This window comes from Lissotriton vulgaris, chromosome 7 (genome assembly GCF_964263255.1).
Source record: "Lissotriton vulgaris chromosome 7, aLisVul1.2, whole genome shotgun sequence".
NCBI classification, from domain to species: Eukaryota; Metazoa; Chordata; class Amphibia; order Caudata; family Salamandridae; genus Lissotriton; species Lissotriton vulgaris.
Window position 1 is genome coordinate 1,725,329,592 of NC_141695.1, and position 18,974 is coordinate 1,725,348,565.

The window sequence follows — 18,974 nt, forward strand, 5'->3', positions numbered from 1 at the left end:
TGTCCTCCAAGCTTAGGTATTCCATAAGGAAGTGCTCTCGGTCAGCAGGTGGGAAGCATCTTTCACATTTTGGATCAGCCCACTGCATAAAGAGGGGCGGCTCCTCCATTGAAGCGGAGGAGCATCGACCCACTTAAAATCCCCCCAAAACCCATGAAAATTAAAATTTTAATTTATTACCATTTTATTTTTCATCCCCTTCCCGAGCCAAGCATCAGGGCCAGGCAGGGTCACTGCTCAGTGACAGCAGCAGGGAGGAGGTTGGGTTGTCTATCCACTTATGTTTAACCTCATGGGTGCTGCTGACGAGCTCAGCTCGTCACGGCCGTTGGAACATTCGCACACGGGGCTAATTTCCCTGCTGTGCTGAACGTTCCAAAAACAGGTGCGGCCGTGACGAACTGAGCGCGGCCCCCTGTCCCCCGCAGCGAAGGGGTTAAAGTGTGCATGTCTTTTTGGCCTGCCGTCTTTCTTTTTGCAGATTTTATAGAGTGTGAACTCGACCCGAAGGTCTTGGAGTACTTTACATGAGCACGGGTTACGTTACAAATTCAGGCACAGGGAGATTAAGTGATTTGCCCAGAATCACAGGATGTGGATGCAACCCGAGGCTCGAACCCTGGTTTCCAGCACCAAAGTCGGCAGTGTAGCCGACGGACCACATCATCTCCCCAGAATGAAACAGTCAGGCACACATGCGCACTTTAAACTTCTTTAGCCCAGCTGTCGCAGCTGTCTTAAGACGGCTGGGTTAGAGTCAGTGCCGGCCTCCAGGGCGCTGTAGAGTGCTGAGTGAGGTTGCTCCCTCTAATCAGGGCGCTGATTGGTCAAGGGAGTTCCAGGCTCCAGCTTTCAGTTTCTGTGGAGGTCCAGAGCAGAGGGCGCCACATTCGCTCAGTAAGTTTTTTTAAATGTATAATGTATTCATTTTTTGCGTTCAATAGGGAAAACTGATTAGCTTGCTAAGCCACCTTGCCAGATAAAGGGATCTTTTACTAAATGTTGAAATTAGTTCTGATCAAACAAGAGTACTGTTCATCACTATATACTACTGTTGATTTCATTAAATACAAAAAGACATAGACATATTTTAATAGTTTATTGTGGAAACATGCTGCTATGTAACATTCAGTAACACTCATTTCATTTACATTTCAAAATATTTGAGTGCAAACAGCAAATGTGTCAAGTAACCATCACATTATAAACAAGCATAAGTGACATTATAGGTGGGCTTCAGACACCATCCATGCCTGTTGTTACTTGCAAACTGTTAGGACATTTTAACTGTGATCTGCATTGATCCGGAAACCTCGCATCTCCTGGTTAAAACAAATATTTAATTGTGGTAATACACTATACAGCAAAAAATATTAGGGGCCTTATTTATGAGGCCTTGCGACAATTTTGCGCTTCCGTTGCGTCACTTTTCGTAACGCATCAGCGGCGTAAAAGATGCTTCCTGTTGCGCCCAATTTACAAAGTGACGCATCTAAGCAGATGTGTCACTTTGTAAACCCCAGCGCTACAGGGTGGGCGTTCGCACGCAAGTACGCCTCCTAGAAATGACGCAGTGAAATCTACGAGATTACAATGCGCAACTTCTACGATGCAAATGAGTCAATATCTTACGCCTGCCTCACAGCAGGCGTAAGACTGATGCAGGCACATTTAACATGGGGCTTGCCTATGTGAAATGACCCATCACTTTTGTGACACACTCCAGCAATGCGTCACTTTTGCGCCTACAGATACATCAGAAATACTGAGGTAGCTGTAACTCCTTGCGACATGTTGCGTCATACAGTAAATATGACGCATCCGTCATGTCGCAAGGAGGGCACACTGAGAAGAGACGCATCGCTGCTTTTGCGCAGCAATGCATCACTTCTCATAAATGAGATCCTAGGAATTTGTGAATGCGTTTAGATGGGAGGGTGGTTGTGTCACCGACTCAGAGTGAGCACTATGAATATCAAACCCACCATATTGGTGGGACTGAGAATCAAGGACAAAATAGCTCAAACTAAATATTGACAGATAGATAACTCTAGATTTTCTATACCCAAACCCACCTATATGTACCTACGAGGTAGATATATCTTCAAGGTACTTAGATGTGGAGTTACGAATAGTAAATCGATACTTCCCTAAATGCACTTAGCTTTCGATATTCTCTCCTCGATCTGCTCTCTCGACATTGATGGAGTCGACATTCAGTAGTACAATCATTCAGATTGGAGGGCAAGGTTTAATGGATGGACAAACAGCTGAAGCTGTATTTTAATATAAGCCTATTAACAGATCATGCTAAGAGATCTTATAGAGCAGATGTGTTTGCAGATGGTGTTGAAGCAATGATACTTTGAGTACCTTTAACTAGTAGAAGAGAAAAAAAAGGCTTTAGCTATGCCAAGGGGTGGTGTCCAGGGTAGTACCACACAGGTCTGTAGCATAGGGAGGTGGAAGTTAATTAAGAACGGTGCCGAGTACAGAGAGAGAGTCACCTGGTATTGCACAGTACGTAAGAGAGATATTCCACAGCATAATGGGGCCACCCCACTCAGGCGTCTAGCTGTTTTGTGTCTCAGACTGTAGATCCTGCACTTAGGTCCTGGAGAGGCTGCAGTCTTAGGCCCCAGACAAACAGTAGAGCTCCCCTAACTTTCTGGGAAGTTACAGCACCTTGAGACCCTCACAGGAGAGTTGCGTGCTTTACAAACCCCTGATTGGTTGATTGATTGATTACAGTTTAGAGTCTCAGAGATGAAGCTAAAGAGGACCTCACACCATAACGTGTAAATATTATCCCTTCTCCTCCTTCTAAGCGTGGGATTTGCACACACCCTTTTGCAATGCAAGTTCCAGTATGTCAAGGTCAACTTGGCTTCTTAGTCTGTGGCAGAAAATGATGGGTTCATTGTTGGACCACAGGTGGGGGGGATCCCTGAAGGGATAGGGGTCACTGCAATGAAATAATGCTGTTGATCCAAGGAAGGTACTGTGAGATATGGGTATAGAAGCTGTACTTGCCTGGATTTCCACACCCTCTGACCCAGGTGGTCAGCCCTGCCAAGACCCACGCTTGCCTCTCATATTCGTAGACCACCAACGGAGTACCCTCATCCCCCTGACAGGGCCCGGTCGCCTTCCCCCCTTCCAGGTAGCCAGCACAGAAAAGTTTATGGCTTCCATCAATACCAGCCTCTCTCCGACCAGTCTGGCATGTGGTGTCATCCAGTATGGGCTGTACTGTGTATTTCATCCGCAGGGTGACCTTTCCAAATTCAATTAAGCCGTAGCCCGACACGTAACCCATTCGTCCAGGAGAGTACAGGTCACCTTCCAGACCCTTTGAGGGCAGGCAGATGGGCTTCACCCGCTTGCTGAACTCTACTGGTTTCTCCAGTTTCAGTAGAGCGATGTTGTGTCCAGGTGCCCTGGGGGTGGCGTATGATGAGTGCAGAAAGATGCTCACCACTTTACGCCGTATTGTTGATGATCTCCTTTCCAAGTCCATTTCCACTTGTATTGTTGTTGGTGAAACTTTGGCTAAGTCGTTGCCGGAGGTCAGCACCCAACGATTAGCGATCAGAGCACCAGCTCCCTTGCCATTATCTTGTTGGCCTAAGACCTTAATCTGTACATGCCAGGGGAAGTTCTCCGCCCCTGCAGAGGAGCCACCAAAAATTCGGGCATACGTCACTACCGGTTTCTCAGGACGTCCACAATCTGCAAAGATAAGAAAGGGTTTTAGCACATATGATTTTGATGACAAAACCCAGGTACAGCAGTATCTAGGGTATTATTTTTTTGTTAAATAGGAGCATTTTTGATTACTCAAGCACTAGCTCTCCAACCTCTAACTTAAGGCATTGCGAGGTGAAGGCCGGCCTCTTTTCTCTACACAGTGCACCAGTATCCAACATACCTCATCACGCACCCACCCACCCACTCCTGGAGGAAGGCATAATTGGCAGAATTTGTTGCAGCAGAAAAGGGGGCTACCGAAAATTTGGACTGGTTTACTGAACTTACACCTTGGAGAGGTGTTGATTTGTATGGGCGCAGGGCAGGCAGGAGGGGGAACTGACCTGCTGTTGGTCCTGGACCTTTCTGTCCTACCCTGGGATGCCTAGAGTTGACATTTTAGGGGATTGCCTGGTGACAGGTCCCCTTTTAGAAATGGAGCACTATGCGGTGCCCTGGTTATGTGTTGTATGGAACTGCGGGTAATGCCCTCCCCGCTGTATGATGGAGGTGAAGTTGCCACCAAGGTATGCTCTGAATGCCCTTGGTTGAGGATTTGGACGATGGATAAGGAAACAGGGCCTTCTGGCAATTTTAAATTCTGAAGTGTTGTTCTGTGATGGAAGGTGGATGCAACTGTTGTACTGCTTGTAATCTTTGGCCTGTTTTGCTGATCTTACTTCCTGTATTCTCATAGCAATAATGTCAGCTTAACTATGGTTATAATTTCTCAGTTATACCATGTGACTATGTGAATAAAAGGCTACACCATGGTTGAATCACCTTAATCGCAGTTGTCTATCTCCTTGCGAGTCGTTTCAGTGGAGGGCAGCGACTTGCACGTGATGAGCGTGCTATAAATGACCCCCATTAGTATTGACTTACCTCTTCCACTGCTAAACAAAATCACCCTGCTCATGTAGCTTTACCAGCCCGATCCTGAAAAACGTATTTGATCTCCCAGATTTTTCTCTCACTCAACATCTCCAAGTCCCCTGCCGGGCCTCATGTCTCAACATAAACCTACCAGGCAATCTTTTAATCTGGATCTAATGGTCCATTTAACAGCCTACCTCCTCGGTGTAACAGGGCTGTTGCAAAGTGTCAACTTCTATGAAAAACATTAAATCCACTAAAGTTACCTGAATATTAACTGACAATTTACTCTAACTTGTTATCAACAAGGGATTTCTTTAGCTCCTCCCTCTTGTGACAAACACTGCTTATATTTTTGAATTAGCACTATTCTTAAGGATGGTGGGCAGGCATGTCTAGATCAAAGGAATAGAAAAATGTCCTTCTATAGCAATGCAGCAGAAACTTGACATCAAGTGGCACTGTCTACCACTGTGGAGCCCATGATAAAACTTCTGGCTTCCTGACCCCTCCTCCAAAAGACCTCTGTTGTAGGGGAAGCTGTTTTCCCTTTTTCTCTAGCCCTCAAGCCATTAGCCATATCTTTTGAGTATTCAGGAGAACACACTAAGATGATGGAATTTCTGACTTGACCGCCAAACCTGCTGTTATCATCTTAAGATCTTCAACCCCTTCCATCAGCTTCACCAAATAAGTTTCAGTTTCCATAAGAGATCATTGAACCTCATGTCTCTTAATAGTTACAAAAGTCGTAATCCTATGTCATTATGATAGAACTCCACCACTGAAGTTTGCTTTGTAAAAACCTGACCCCTCTATGTTCAGTTCTATTTGTATCCTTGATAAAGTTAGAATTTACAATCTACGCACCGAGGATCAGGAACAACTTCTCCATCTTCATCAGGACCACCCAAAGGTTGCTCCAATTTAAGGAAACAGTTGAAAACACAACTCTTTAAAGAACACTACATCATGATCCATTGACCATCCAGAACTCTGTGTCCTCTCCTATTACTCACCGCCTTTAGCTTGCCTTTAACCTTGTACAGCGCTTGCTGCCTTTTTGGCTATGTTTGCGCTACAGTAATACTATATGCATACATACCGCCCTGCTGTCCCAGGACAATTCACTCATGCTGGAGGACTAGTTTTGCAATATCGGCTCGACGTCATCATCGTGGCGACCATACCACCCTTCCGCGTCTCCCCCTCCACGTCTTCATTGCAGTGTCCTTACCACCCTTCAGGCTCTCTCCCTCTGCATCATCATTTCTTTGACCTTCTACCCAATCGCTACTACACATGTTAGATTGCTGGTGTAAGGGCAGGGGTGTATATATTGAAATATGCAGTTACGCAAAATCTATAGACTTTACATTATCACAAATGTATGAAGTTTTTAATTTTTTGCACAGTTCAGCAGAACCATCAGGGGACTGATAAACCTCAAAAACTGTAAGAACACATGCATAAACGTGTACTAATCACATGTTAAAGAGACATGAAAAGTAAATGTGATAGAACTTAGTTACTGCACCGTAAAAGCATGTAGATAATTGTAGGATAGATGAAACCATATTTATTTCATAATATAGGTTTGCATTTTACTAATCAAGCTTAGTATTATTATTTCAATGTTTAATAGAATGGTAAAGTGATGTATTCATGTGTTATAAAACTTCTAAAGATCCTTATAGAAATAGTAAAGTGTGTGAAGAATTAAATTGAATGTAACTTAATGAACTTTAGGTGTGATATTGAAGGTTTCCTTCTGAATTTCCAATCTTCTGCACATGTGAAATTTTGCACCAAATTCAAAAAGCAGAAAGTGGTGCAGCACAGTCATATTGGGTGTTATTATCATGAAACTTTCAAATAAGCTGAAGTGGTCTATTTGAATATTGATTTAGATTTATGAAATGTTTATTTCACTGCTTATGTTTGGAATATTCTTAATTGATTTAATCTAGGACTGCATTTTAATATTCTGTATTGTCTTATACTTATGAGAATACTTTCTCAAACGTACACTCTGATGCACAATTGTTGCCTCCTAAAAGGAATTCTTATTCCCTAAGAAGGACTGATTTCAACAAAGTTGACACTTTGGGAACATTTGCTATGGGAAACTGTCCTCTTGAGCTCACTCGTGTGGCTGCTGTTAAAGGATCATTTATTGGCGGTTTACAGGTACCGGATGAGCCTACAAATTACCTGATTAGTACCACCTCTTTCTACAATATGTGTCTTACTTTATGCCTCATGACAATCATCCTATATGAACTGACCAATGAGCTGAGTGGTCTGACACTATGTGGTGACCAAGGAGGTGTCACACCCGAACTAGAGGACTATATCATACACTGATTTCAGGGATGATGGGCTGCTACTTTTGTTCCGTTGCGGAGAGACTGCTTTGATGCCCTGTATTCTTTCCGTTGGGAACTCAATACTGACTTCGTTCATGTTCATTCCTTTACGGACTCTCCTTGTTCTCTTCCTTCTTGGACTGCAGTGTGTGCACTATTCTGGGACTCCGTTCCGGAGGGACACTGCCTATGAGCTATCATGGCTCATATCCTTGCTGAACTTTCCTGAACCCTTTGTCACCTTATGGCAAGCCCAAACTAGATAGACTATCCTGTACTCTTCAGGCAAGAAATATTTACTAATAGCGGGAGGATTTTATTTGACATCTTTGATAAACTAAACTTTAACTGAAACCCTGATTCTATGTCTTATCATGACCTGTCTCCTTGAAGTTGATTGTGCCTTCTAAGGTAATATATTAATGCCAGCGAGAAAACAGTTTAAAGAAATATCCAAGCATCAGGTACTAATGTTATTGTTTTGTATGGCCTTAGCAGAATTATTGGTCTGCATGATTTTGGTCTGGTTAAATGTATTCAGAAGGTTCAGAGTAGCAGTGATAATCCTTTATTTTTATATTAAAGTGTTGAGAGTCATATACATGAACTTAATTATTAGTTTGTGAACGGTTATCCAATTCCTTATCCTCATTGGATACCTGGATGTTAGATCTCTATCCAACCAATCAGTGCCACAATACAAGATCCATAGGAGGATCAAGTGAGTGTTGGAGTGCTCAAACACCTGGGCTGGCTGCACCTGCCCACAATCACTGGTAGGGGCCGGGAAGAGGCCAGGGTGGGAGGAGGCATGTGCTGTGCAGGTGTATAGAGCACGTTCAGGGCCAGATTGGCTGTAGCGGGCATCAAAGGTTTCCCCGGGAGGCTGGAAAGGTGGGGGGTGGTTTTTCAGCAGTGGGGGCCAGTTTTGTTACTGAGGGCTGTCTTTGCAGCGGTGCTGCAACATTGCCCCCCAGTAACCAAAGCAGCAGTGCGTCACACTAGCACATACCCCCAGAGGGCTGTTCCCACAAACTTGCCAGAGCTGATTCAGGTTCCCAGTCTGGCCATGAGCGCGTTTGCACCATGGCTGGCATTAAATCTTTGTGCCGGGGAAGGGAGGGTTCAGAGCCAGTGACAAGGTGGACGCCGAACTATGCCAGCCTCACCATTGTCCCGATGGGGCCATCATGACAGCGGGAATGTCAGACCATTTCATGCACACAGACTCTGTTTTTGCAGGCTTGTGTGGATGAAAACACAAAGACTGAGAGGAGAGCCAGGCTCAAGGGGGAGAAGGCGAGTCTTCAAGGCCCAAATTCAACAGGAGGCAATGGAGACAATTTGTTATTTGGCAAATGGCCTCACGGAGACGTCTGTTTCTTTTTAACAGTGATGCTGTAGGTAAAGCCTACGTACCTGACAATCAACTACTCTTGAAAGCGTGCCACCCTTCTGCCTCTCTCCCTCCGCGTCATCATCATCATCATCATCATTGGGGCCTTACCATCCTTCAGCCTCTCTCCTTCTGCATCATTATCATCATCATGGTGACCTTATCACCATTCAGCCTCTCTCCCTCTGTATCATCATCATCATCATCATGGGGACCTTACCACCCTTCAGCCTCTCTCCCTCTGCATCATCATCATCATCATCATCATGGCCATAACACCCTTCAGCATCTCTCCTTCCACGTCATCATCGGAGTGACCTTACCACCCTTTAGCGTCTCTTCCTCCACGTCATAGTGGTGACCTCACCACCCTTCAGCCTCTCTCCCTCTGCATCATCATCTCTGTGACCTTCTTCCCAATCGCTACTACGCACGTTAGATCGCTTCACTAAGAGCAGGGGTGCATATATAGAATTATGCAGATATGCAAAATCTATAGACTTCACATTATCATGAATGTATAAAGTTTTGAATTTTTTACACAACTCCAATGACAATCAGGGGACAATTTGATGTCTCTACCTGTGGATTTGCCAGCGTTCACTATCCAGCCCTCATCTCATCAGGGTTTATTTAATCACCTGAGTATTGTCTTAGCCCCAGAGGACAATATTTCCTTCCACTATGCAGAGATGCTAACTTAAAAAAATAGTTCTTGCAAGCAGAGGGTGGGGCCTAAGAGGGGGCGGGGCTTCACGAATGAGAACTGACTGAAAGGCACGTCTCCACACCCCCTCATCACCAAAAAAGCAAAAACTTGCTAAGGCTGCCCCAGATGTGCTGGGGTGTTTTCACACACCGTATTGGACATTGTCTGCTTAGATCTGCCGGTGGTGAGTTGGAACCCGAGTGGTGCAGGAGTGTCCAGCTCGCCTTCCCAGCCAATATGTGATATCGGCTCTTTACTTCATAAAATAATCGAGGACTGTCCCAATGTACAAAGCTTGCAGCGCTGCGGCAGCCATCTTGTCCCCATTCCCATTCTTAGGTCTTCCTGGACTGCCAAAACAGTTGAGCTAAAGATGACTAAGATGGCCGCCGTTGAGCAGCAGAAATGGTTGTTGTTCCAATTGGAAGGTCTTCAATTATTTGAAAGGCTCAGGTAGACTAACGTTCTGCCTTTTGGGAGCTCGGCCCATCAACTGATATTTTTACAGGCATAACAGGTGCTTTTATCATGAGGCAGGCTGCTGATTCTGGGTTGACCTACCTGGTACCCCACAGGTCCTGTTGTCTGGCCCCAAGACAAACCCTAGATTACAGGAGCACGAGAAACCCCCTGGGAAGTTGTGGCAGAGCTGACCGCACTGGCCTTTCCTAAAGGCGCACTCGTCAATGTCTGTGAGGGAGAGAGAAAACAAACAATCAAAGGTAAGTGGCAGCAGGAATTTGGAAGCCGACAGCTTTGCAGACATTAGGATTACAACATACAGGGAAAAGTGACATCATAGAGGTGAATGTATGACATCATAGGAGGTAATATAGAATCAATGCCCAGAAAAGGGAACGTGTATGACATCATTGCTGGCGTATCATAGGAACTAATGAGTGGTATTATTAGGGAGGGCAAATTATCAGAACAGTTAAACATATGACATCACTGGCGAATGACGGAGATACCAGAAGTAGCATGTATCTTCATTAAATACATAATTTAAATATAAACATTAGATAGCATGTCTGTTAAAATATGACGCCATTGAAAAAAGGTGAGAAATCTGAAAACATTGTGTGCGGCATTGAAGATAGGAAGATTTAAGGTGATACTTAAAGTATGACATCACTGAAAATATGTAGCAATAACGCGTGGCATCATAGAAGACAGGGTTTAACAACAGAGGGCTTAATGTGTGAGATCATTGACAAGAGGGTTACATATCCCTGACGTCAGTATGTCAGTAGAAGCAACCTTAAAACCCTAATGCAAGAGTTCTAAAAAAAAAGGCACCATACCGACAGCAACATATCGAGCAGAGAAGCTTCCCAAGTGTTCCCGCTGCGATGCGGTGGAATTGAATGTTACAGTCATCCTGTTGGAAGTGGAGAAGACGACCATGGGAACCCGGGGGCTCTTCTGAGAGGGGTGATACATATTTCCGCAGATGGTGAGAGTCGGCTTCTGTCCATCGCTGACCTGAAGGGAACGATACATGGATTCCTGTTATAAGAATTTATCTAAAAAGTTCCATCTTCTGCCTTCCTAGAAAGGTCCATTTTTGCCCCTGATTAGGATTTGTTTTTTTGCACAGTCCCGTCTACAGAGGGGAGTGGGAGAATTTTCTAGAAGGACCTCACCTTGAGGAAGGGAGTGTACTTTCTTAAAAAAAAGGATTAGAAGAAGGTTGTGGTAGGGATCACCTCAACAGTGGTGATGCAGAAAAGAGTCTGGGAGGAGCTCTCCTTCATGGAGGGAATAGGATGAGGGTTCAAAAATAGAATCCTCTTGAGGGACAAAAGAGAGATTCAGGAAGCAGATCCCATTGATGAGAAGAGGGGGACAACAATTCTATGAGGGGGTCAGCTGATGGAGTGAAAGTGACTCCTGACAAGTGGGGTGTAGAGAATGCTTGGGAAGGTGGGTCACCTGGCAGAGGTGATGCTGAGAAGAGTCTGTAAAGAGATCACCTGACACAAGAAATGGGAAGAGAATTCTGGAATAGGATCATATGTCGAATAATGTGTAGGAGATTATCTTGGATGAATTTGTCCAGGAAGTAGTTGCGGATGGATCACCTTGACGTAGTCCTGGCAGTTGTCTCCATCTCTGGCTACATCGAAGTGGGTGAAGCGCAGCCGGATCCGATAGCCGCTTGCCACAGAGAGGTGCCAGATGTTGTTACGCCTCATATTCTCAGGGTACTTGTGATAAATCAAGGATGAAATTTGCCCAGTCTGAAGGCTGCCGCCGGCCACTATGTTGGGCCCCATAAGCAGACAGAGCACAACCCTGAGACAGAAACACATATTAGGGTAACAATCCAAACATGAGCATACAGAAAATGGAATTCCATCCGTGGACCCCTTTATCCATCCTACCGTCTATTAATTTAACATCTAACCCTTGTTGGCAAGTCCCAATGTACTCACTCATCCACTTATCAATCCATGTACTCAATCACTCATGTATCCACCCCTCTCTGTTCACACTCACTCATGTATCAGTTTGCTGAGATGTTCACACACTCAACTGGTGGCTTACTGAACAACCTACCAACTAATTAATGCCAACCAACCTAAACATTAATTCATCCATTAGCTCACCCAATCCCTTAATGGCTCAGTCATATCGCCTTCATTCTAGGCCATTTAACTCTTTCATCCATTTTGCTATTCACTCAGTTAACCCACCGTACTCTCTACCACCCCGTCACCAGGTAGGTACCCACTAAATAATTGAAATGCTTAAATAGCACTGTTTAGTGAACTGAAGCACTGAAAGTTCTTCTTCCAGTGATGGGGGTGGGGGTGCATTTGGAGGGTTCAAAAACTGGGGGAGTGGGAGGAGTTACATTTATTTTTCTGAAATATAGGGTAGTGGCCTTAGGTGCACACGGTCGAGAGAGGCACGTTCCATTGGAAAATGTGCTACGTTTCAAACTGCAGCCAGATCAATAATTCTAGAGGATAAATGTGCATAGAGATCCAGGTATACTCATTCATTCATTAATTGATTGATCCACTAATCCACTCATTCTGTCTTCCATAAGCTCACCAGCTTGCCCATGAAGGTTTTTTTCGTATATATATATATATATATATATATATATATATATATATATATATATATATATATATATATATATATATATATATATATATATATATATATATATATATATATATATATATATATATATATATATATATATATATATTCACTGAAAAAACCATAGGTTATAGACCATATATAGTTAGGAATTAGCATTTACAAAACCTTGAAAATTCACTGAAAAAACCATAGGTTATAGACCATATATAGTTAGGAATTCGCATTTACAAAACCTTATTTTACTCACACAAAACCATTGAAATTCCATATATAGTTAGTTGCACTAACTATATATCGCGCACCCGCAATCCACTGCTGATGATGTCACATATTACATCATTCATGACATGGTCAGTGACATCACTGATGACATCTCAAATGACATCACTGATGACTTCTCAAATGACATCACTGATGACATCACTGATGACATCTCATTTGACATTACTGATCACATCACTGATGATATCATTCATGTGATAATACGATGAACCTCTTCAGACTCTAATATAACCTTAGATACAATCAGTGTAAACAGACACTCACAGACTGTCACTCATCCATGGAGTTACTCACACACCTAGTCAGTCATGCAAAGAATCAATCACACCTCCATTTCCTCAACTATACAGTTATACAAACTTTACTTATTCAAACATATACTAACACATATTTACTCTCTTATACAATCCCTGATACAAGTTCACAATGATCCATACAGCCACTCACACATTCACTGGCTCTTATGCACAGTTATTTATATATGTCAACTCTCACATGTACTGTGTTTTACATATGTACTTACTTTGACATGTAGCACTGAGATATCCATTCACTCACCAATACACTCATGCACACAGTCAACCGCCCATACAGCTGTTTCCACATGCACTTTTGAAACCATACATCTAGTGAATCAACTGCTCACACATCTATGCACAGAGTCATACACCTCCCAGCCACCCACACACACACTCAGTCTCCCATACAAATACTTGGGCAACCAATCAATAACCCATATAGTTACTCATATAGCTACTTATCAACACATGCAACAGTTTACAGAACAACAGACATAATGATGCACAAATTAAGACAGTTTAGTCACTAACCCATGCACTCAGTGAGACACATTTAATCACTCACTCATACAGTCAGTCATGCACCTACTAAATCCTTCATCCAGACACTTATACATCCACTCATTCTTCAATATGTAAGACATATTTTAACTTTACAGAAACATACAGTCACTGGATGTTGTCATCAGTGATGTCATCAGTGATGTCATTTGAGATGTCATCAGTGATGTCATCAGTGATGTCACTGACCATGTCATGAATGATGTAATATGTGACATCATCAGCAGTGGATTGCGGGTGCGCGATATATAGTTAGTGCAACTAACTATATATGGAATTTCAATGGTTTTGTGTGAGTAAAATAAGGTTTTGTAAATGCGAATTCCTAACTATATATGGTCTATAACCTATGTTTTTTTCAGTGAATTTTCAAGGTTTTGTAAATGCTAATTCCTAACTATATATGGTCTATAACCTATGGTTTTTTCAGTGAATTTTCAAGGTTTTGTAAATGCTAATTCCTAACTATATATGGTCTATAGCCTATGGTTTTTTTAGTGAATATATATATATACATACATATATAAACATATATCATCTGTATATCTATATAAATACAAACATAAATGCATGCATACATATACTTATATGCATACAGATGCATGTTATTTACATGAAAGTTGAAAAAACACTAATAAAGCAAAGCTAAAAAGCCACCTCATTACAAACAGAATGGCTTTAACTTAAACGAGGGCGAGATCTATTGCATTTTCAATGCTTGTTTACTTTGGTTCCATCAAGAAGGCATTCAGATGTGTCACACATTTGCCATAAATTCTGAATGTTAGCACTCTAGTTGCACATTAGATCACTGTAGTAAAGCTACTGCTCACCAGGGACGTCTGCTGCTGGTATTCAAAGTGCATGTTTCAGTCTGCATGTCAGAATTTTTTTAATGAAATAGAAGAGGATTTGAGAAGTCACTCAAAATGATCCCTAATTTTTCTTTCTGAAGCACTAATCATACTTTCTATGGCAAAATTAACCCCCTCATGTTGTTCCTTTTTAAATTGAGTGTTTTCAGACTTACCACTTCATTCCAATCAAGATGGCTTCTGGTGTGCCATACTTTTGTCATAAGTAAGACTGTTAGCGCTCTAGTTGTTCTTTAGAACACTCTGGGACATTCTGTCATTGGGCTATACTTGGGGTACATCTGGGTGATATTTGGGCTACATTTAGGCTCTTTTGTCTCTGGTGGCCATCTTGGGAGACTGTATGTCAGAATTTTTTAATGAAATTGAAGAGGGTTTGAGAAGTCACTCAAAATGTGCCCTAATTTTTCTTTCTGCAGCACTAATCATAATTCATATGGCAAAATATACCCCCTCATTTTGTTCCTTTTTAAATTAAATGTTTTAAGAGTTACCACTTTATTCCAATCAAGATGGCTTCAGGTGTGCCATACCTTTGTAATAAGTAGGACTGTTAGCGCTCTAGTTGTTCTTTAGAACACTCTGGGACATTCTGTCATTGGGCTATACTTGGGCTACATCTGGGTGATATTTGGGCTACATTTGGGCTCTTTTGTCTCTGGTGGCCATTTTGGGAGACTGCATGTCAGAATTTTTTAATGAAATAGAAGAGGATTTGAAAAGTCACTCAAAATGTGCCCTAATTTTTCTTTCTGCAGCACTAATAATACCTTCTATTGCATAATATACCCCCTCATTTTGTTCCTTTTTAAATTAAATGTTTTAAGAGTTACCACTTTATTCCAATCAAGATGGCTTCAGGTGTGCCATACCTTTGTAATAAGTAGGACTGTTAGCGCTCTAGTTGTTCTTTAGAACACTCTGGGACATTCTGTCATTGGGCTATACTTGGGCTACATCTGGGTGATATTTGGGCTACATTTGGGCTCTTTTGTCTCTGGTGGCCATTTTGGGAGACTGCATGTCAGAATGTTTTAATGAAATAGAAAAGGATTTGAGAAGTCACTCAAAATGTGCCCTAATTTTTCATTCTGCAGCACTAATCATACTTTCTATGGCAAAATATACCCCCTCATGTTGTTTCTTTTTAAATTAAATGTTTTAAGAGTTACCACTTTATTCCAATCAAGATGGCTTCAGGTGTGCCATACCTTTGCAATAAGTAGGACTGTTAGCGCTCTAGTTGTTCTTTAGAACACTCTAGGAGGCTGCAGTAGAACACAAAGGAATCAACTGACAGTCTCTGTCCTTGTTGGATGTACATGTTTTACTGAGAATGTCAGACTTCATTTTCACATGACTGAGAAAGATAATGTGAATTTACAGAAAATATGCTTTCAGTTTAGCTTATAGATCCTCTTCCAAACCACTGTGGGAAAATCATGAGATATTAGTTTTCTTTCAAACAATATTCATGATATCACAGCAGAAGGTTTTTTCACATGGTAAAATCACCTTAGAACCCACCACAATTCCTAAAACGAGTATGGTACCATCAACAAATGATTTATAATGTAACTAAAGTCCTAAAACCCTCTATTAACTACAATGCTTTTTAATGAGGTGCTATCATGTATATTGGTCCCAAGATGGCTGCCAACACTTCTTGGATGAAGTGCTGACAGCCAATCAGATCAGATGTGTGGTTAGGCTCCGCCCAGATATATATCTTTTTTTGAACCTAAATTACTCAAAATCCACTGGAGCACATATATTGAGACCTAGCAAAGGCACATTGGGCTAACAGTCCCTACAATTTTGCCAAGTTTCGTGCAAATCCATTCAGCCGTTCGAGCTAAAAGTGAGGCCAACCGCACTATGGAAATTAACATGGGAAAAACGTGTTTTGGGACCCCCCTTTTTTCTCGGCCCCCCCTTGATGAAACCCCCCCAAATTGTCAGAAGCTGCTCAGAAACAAAATGTTCAATTTTTCTGAAAATTTCAGCCAATTCCGTCCACAAACGCCAAAGTTATTAGACATAGAATTTTCAAAAATCCCATAGAGAAAAAATCCTAACTATATATACCTACTGGCGACCGCCAGTAGGTAATATACATATATATATAATAACATTTGAACACACAACCAGCGCGTTTCATCCCACAACATAGGGACTTCTTCAGGGCCAAAAAAACTTGTTTCTTCCACAGAGCATTAGTTGTAAGGTAGTAAAATACACAGAATATTCAGTATTCAATATTGCAAGTCTTTTCAGGAATATATTTGTACGTCTGCGGCTAAGGCTAGAGACATCATATATGTTTTCAAACTCTATAATTCCCAAAGTTTTGTCCTGCTGTCTGAAATCAGATTCCTTAGGATCACATTATTCACCTCCTTTTGAAAGAAACGCATTGGTTGTGTCTTCATGTGTTATATATATGAAAAGAGCAATAAAAGAAAGAATATTTGACAATCTGTTGCTCCTCTTTAGGATATTTTTCTGCTATTTAATCATCTGAATTTTTAGCTACTTACAGGCATTAAGGACAATGTGGCTTAATCAAAAGAACTCCCTATGACAGACTAGCTCCATCTCCTATAATCTTTATGTTTTAGCATCAATTAAGATCTAATTAAGCCCACGCCAAGGGCACCACACAGGTGGCTTTTTGGACAATATTGAACGAAGGGCAGAGTAGTGTGAAAAAAGTGTTTTCAATCTGACTTGTTTATATGAGATATGTGGGGGATCGTGTTCTTGACCTCAATATTGAGATACAAACTTGTAAAGTCCTGTAGAAAAGACGCACCAGGGCCGACACCCTTAATGACTTAAAACAGCCCCCCCATCCGCAGCACTTTCATTGAGGTCTCAAGAGGCGATGGGACATACGTAGAAACGAGATAAACTACCCTGTGCTGTACGTTATAAGGATACTGCACGTCATTTAGGGGTTCTGCAGCCATATATACAGGGCTGCTGGAATTAAGCGCTTTTGCGGCTGCAGCATTTTTCGTATATTTACGGATTTTCCTTATTTGCCACATAATCAATCCATCAGCCGCTGCCTAGTTTGCAGATTTAGACAAAAAAAATGGGGGCAGATTTACAAGACCCTTGCGCCACTTTTGCGTCATTTTTCTCATGTTAAAAATGACGCAAAAGTGGCGCAGGGGTCTTGTAAATCTGCCCCATGGTTTCTAGCTCCAGTGGATCAAAAGTTGCTAAAAGCTCTTCAGGGTGTTTTTCAGTGACTGGTCACCTTTCTGTTGCTTCTTGCTGTGTTTGTTTGTTTGTTAAACTGTTACTAATGAGAAGGAACCGTTGGGCAGCCCGTGTGAACATGTGTATAAATGACAAAACACACAATGACCTAAAACTATCACAAAATGTGCTGCATTACACCTCATTATTTTGCATTTTCCTGCCACATAATGTAATCTATTCATTCTAAACAAACGCCCTTGGTTTGACAGCCACTACTTATGAATATTTTGTTGGCTTGTATTAGTCGTGTAAGTCATCCCAAGGGTCTTTGTTTAGAAGGATTGTGTGAGTGGAGGGAGCCCTTGGCATATATTCCCTCTGTTGTACCCCTTTTGTATACCACATCATTTAATCTACCATGCCGCATAATTTGGCCCTCCCCTGCCGCATATTTCCAGTGGCCCTGCATACAGAGGAACAAGACAATGTTATGCACCCAGCCGCCTTCCCAACCCCAGCCCACCCCTGGGCACAGCTGTAACCAGCCCTCGAGGGTCACTCACCACCTGCAGACGCCATCATGCCAGGGGAGAGGCTGGGGACGCATGGCTGCCTCGACTCCCCGCAGAGGTTGGAATGAGCAGGTGAGCTTTGGCAGTGCAGCGCTGAAGCTGGTGTGGGGCTAAGTGGGCGGGGTGGGGAGGATTGTAATGTTTAACCAGCCTCGAGGCCACCCTGAGTCCTCCAAGTGGACAACGGAAATTGAGCGGCTGCCTACGCAATGTGCAGAGTCGCCGGGCTCCCACTGACTCGTGTGTGCTCCTCGGCAGGCGGCACCTGTTTCTGCCGCACAATGTTGCAGGTGTGTGCAGGAAGCACGCACATCAATCGATCTCTAAGGATCTGCAGTTATGCACTGTCACAAACTGGCTGGTCTCCTGTGGTGCACAGTTTGTGCCGGGCCATTGCTTGCAGCGACAGAGATACAGCCACACTCCTTGTGAAGAAGGGAAACTCACCAAACCTTCCTCCTTTTTGCCTCTTGCAGGGCTAGAGTGGACCCACGCCTCTCTGCGGGGTGGCTAGGCTCTGCAGACCCCTGGGGCGCAGCAGTCCTCCTCTGACTGTAATGAAGTAGGTCTGGTGTGCCCAGCACCCTAGGCTTTGCACTGGTCTTTGCTAAACCTACGTTCCATGGTGCAGCCCACTCCTGCCTCCACCCTGCTCTACCTGCCCATCACCTCCCCCATGGGACCCCCTCACCAGCCCTGGAGGATCAGGGACAGGCTCATAACTCAAGGCCCTGCCAGGGCGCCACCTGAGATGCCCCTTGGGGCACTGATTATTACAGCAGGCTGGGTCCACCAGAGAGGCCAGAGAGGCGCCCAAGGATGGACAGCATCACGAGCAGTGGGAAGCGATGAGTACCTTCAGGGGCGGGTCTAGGCTCATGGCGGCCCTGGGCAGGGAGCGTAGGTAGGGGGTCCCGGAAGAGGGGGTCCGGGCGGATCGCGGAGGCCAGTG

At 43.1% G+C, this 18,974-nt stretch overlaps 1 protein-coding gene across 1 annotated transcript; it reads right to left on the reverse strand.

Annotated features, from left to right (window-relative positions):
* Positions 1 to 1,084: 1,084 nt before the first annotated feature.
* Positions 1,085 to 18,120, reverse strand: LOC147706450 (serine protease 33-like). The gene is made up of 5 exons (XM_086932960.1): positions 18,014 to 18,120; positions 11,185 to 11,398; positions 10,405 to 10,585; positions 9,662 to 9,790; positions 1,085 to 3,732 (listed from the first exon to the last, which is right to left on the reverse strand). Exons 1-5 carry the CDS (start codon positions 18,055 to 18,057, stop codon positions 2,963 to 2,965), a joined length of 1,338 nt encoding a protein of 445 aa, XP_086789086.1. The 5' UTR covers positions 18,058 to 18,120; the 3' UTR covers positions 1,085 to 2,962.
* Between the last annotated feature and the right edge of the window lie 854 nt (positions 18,121 to 18,974).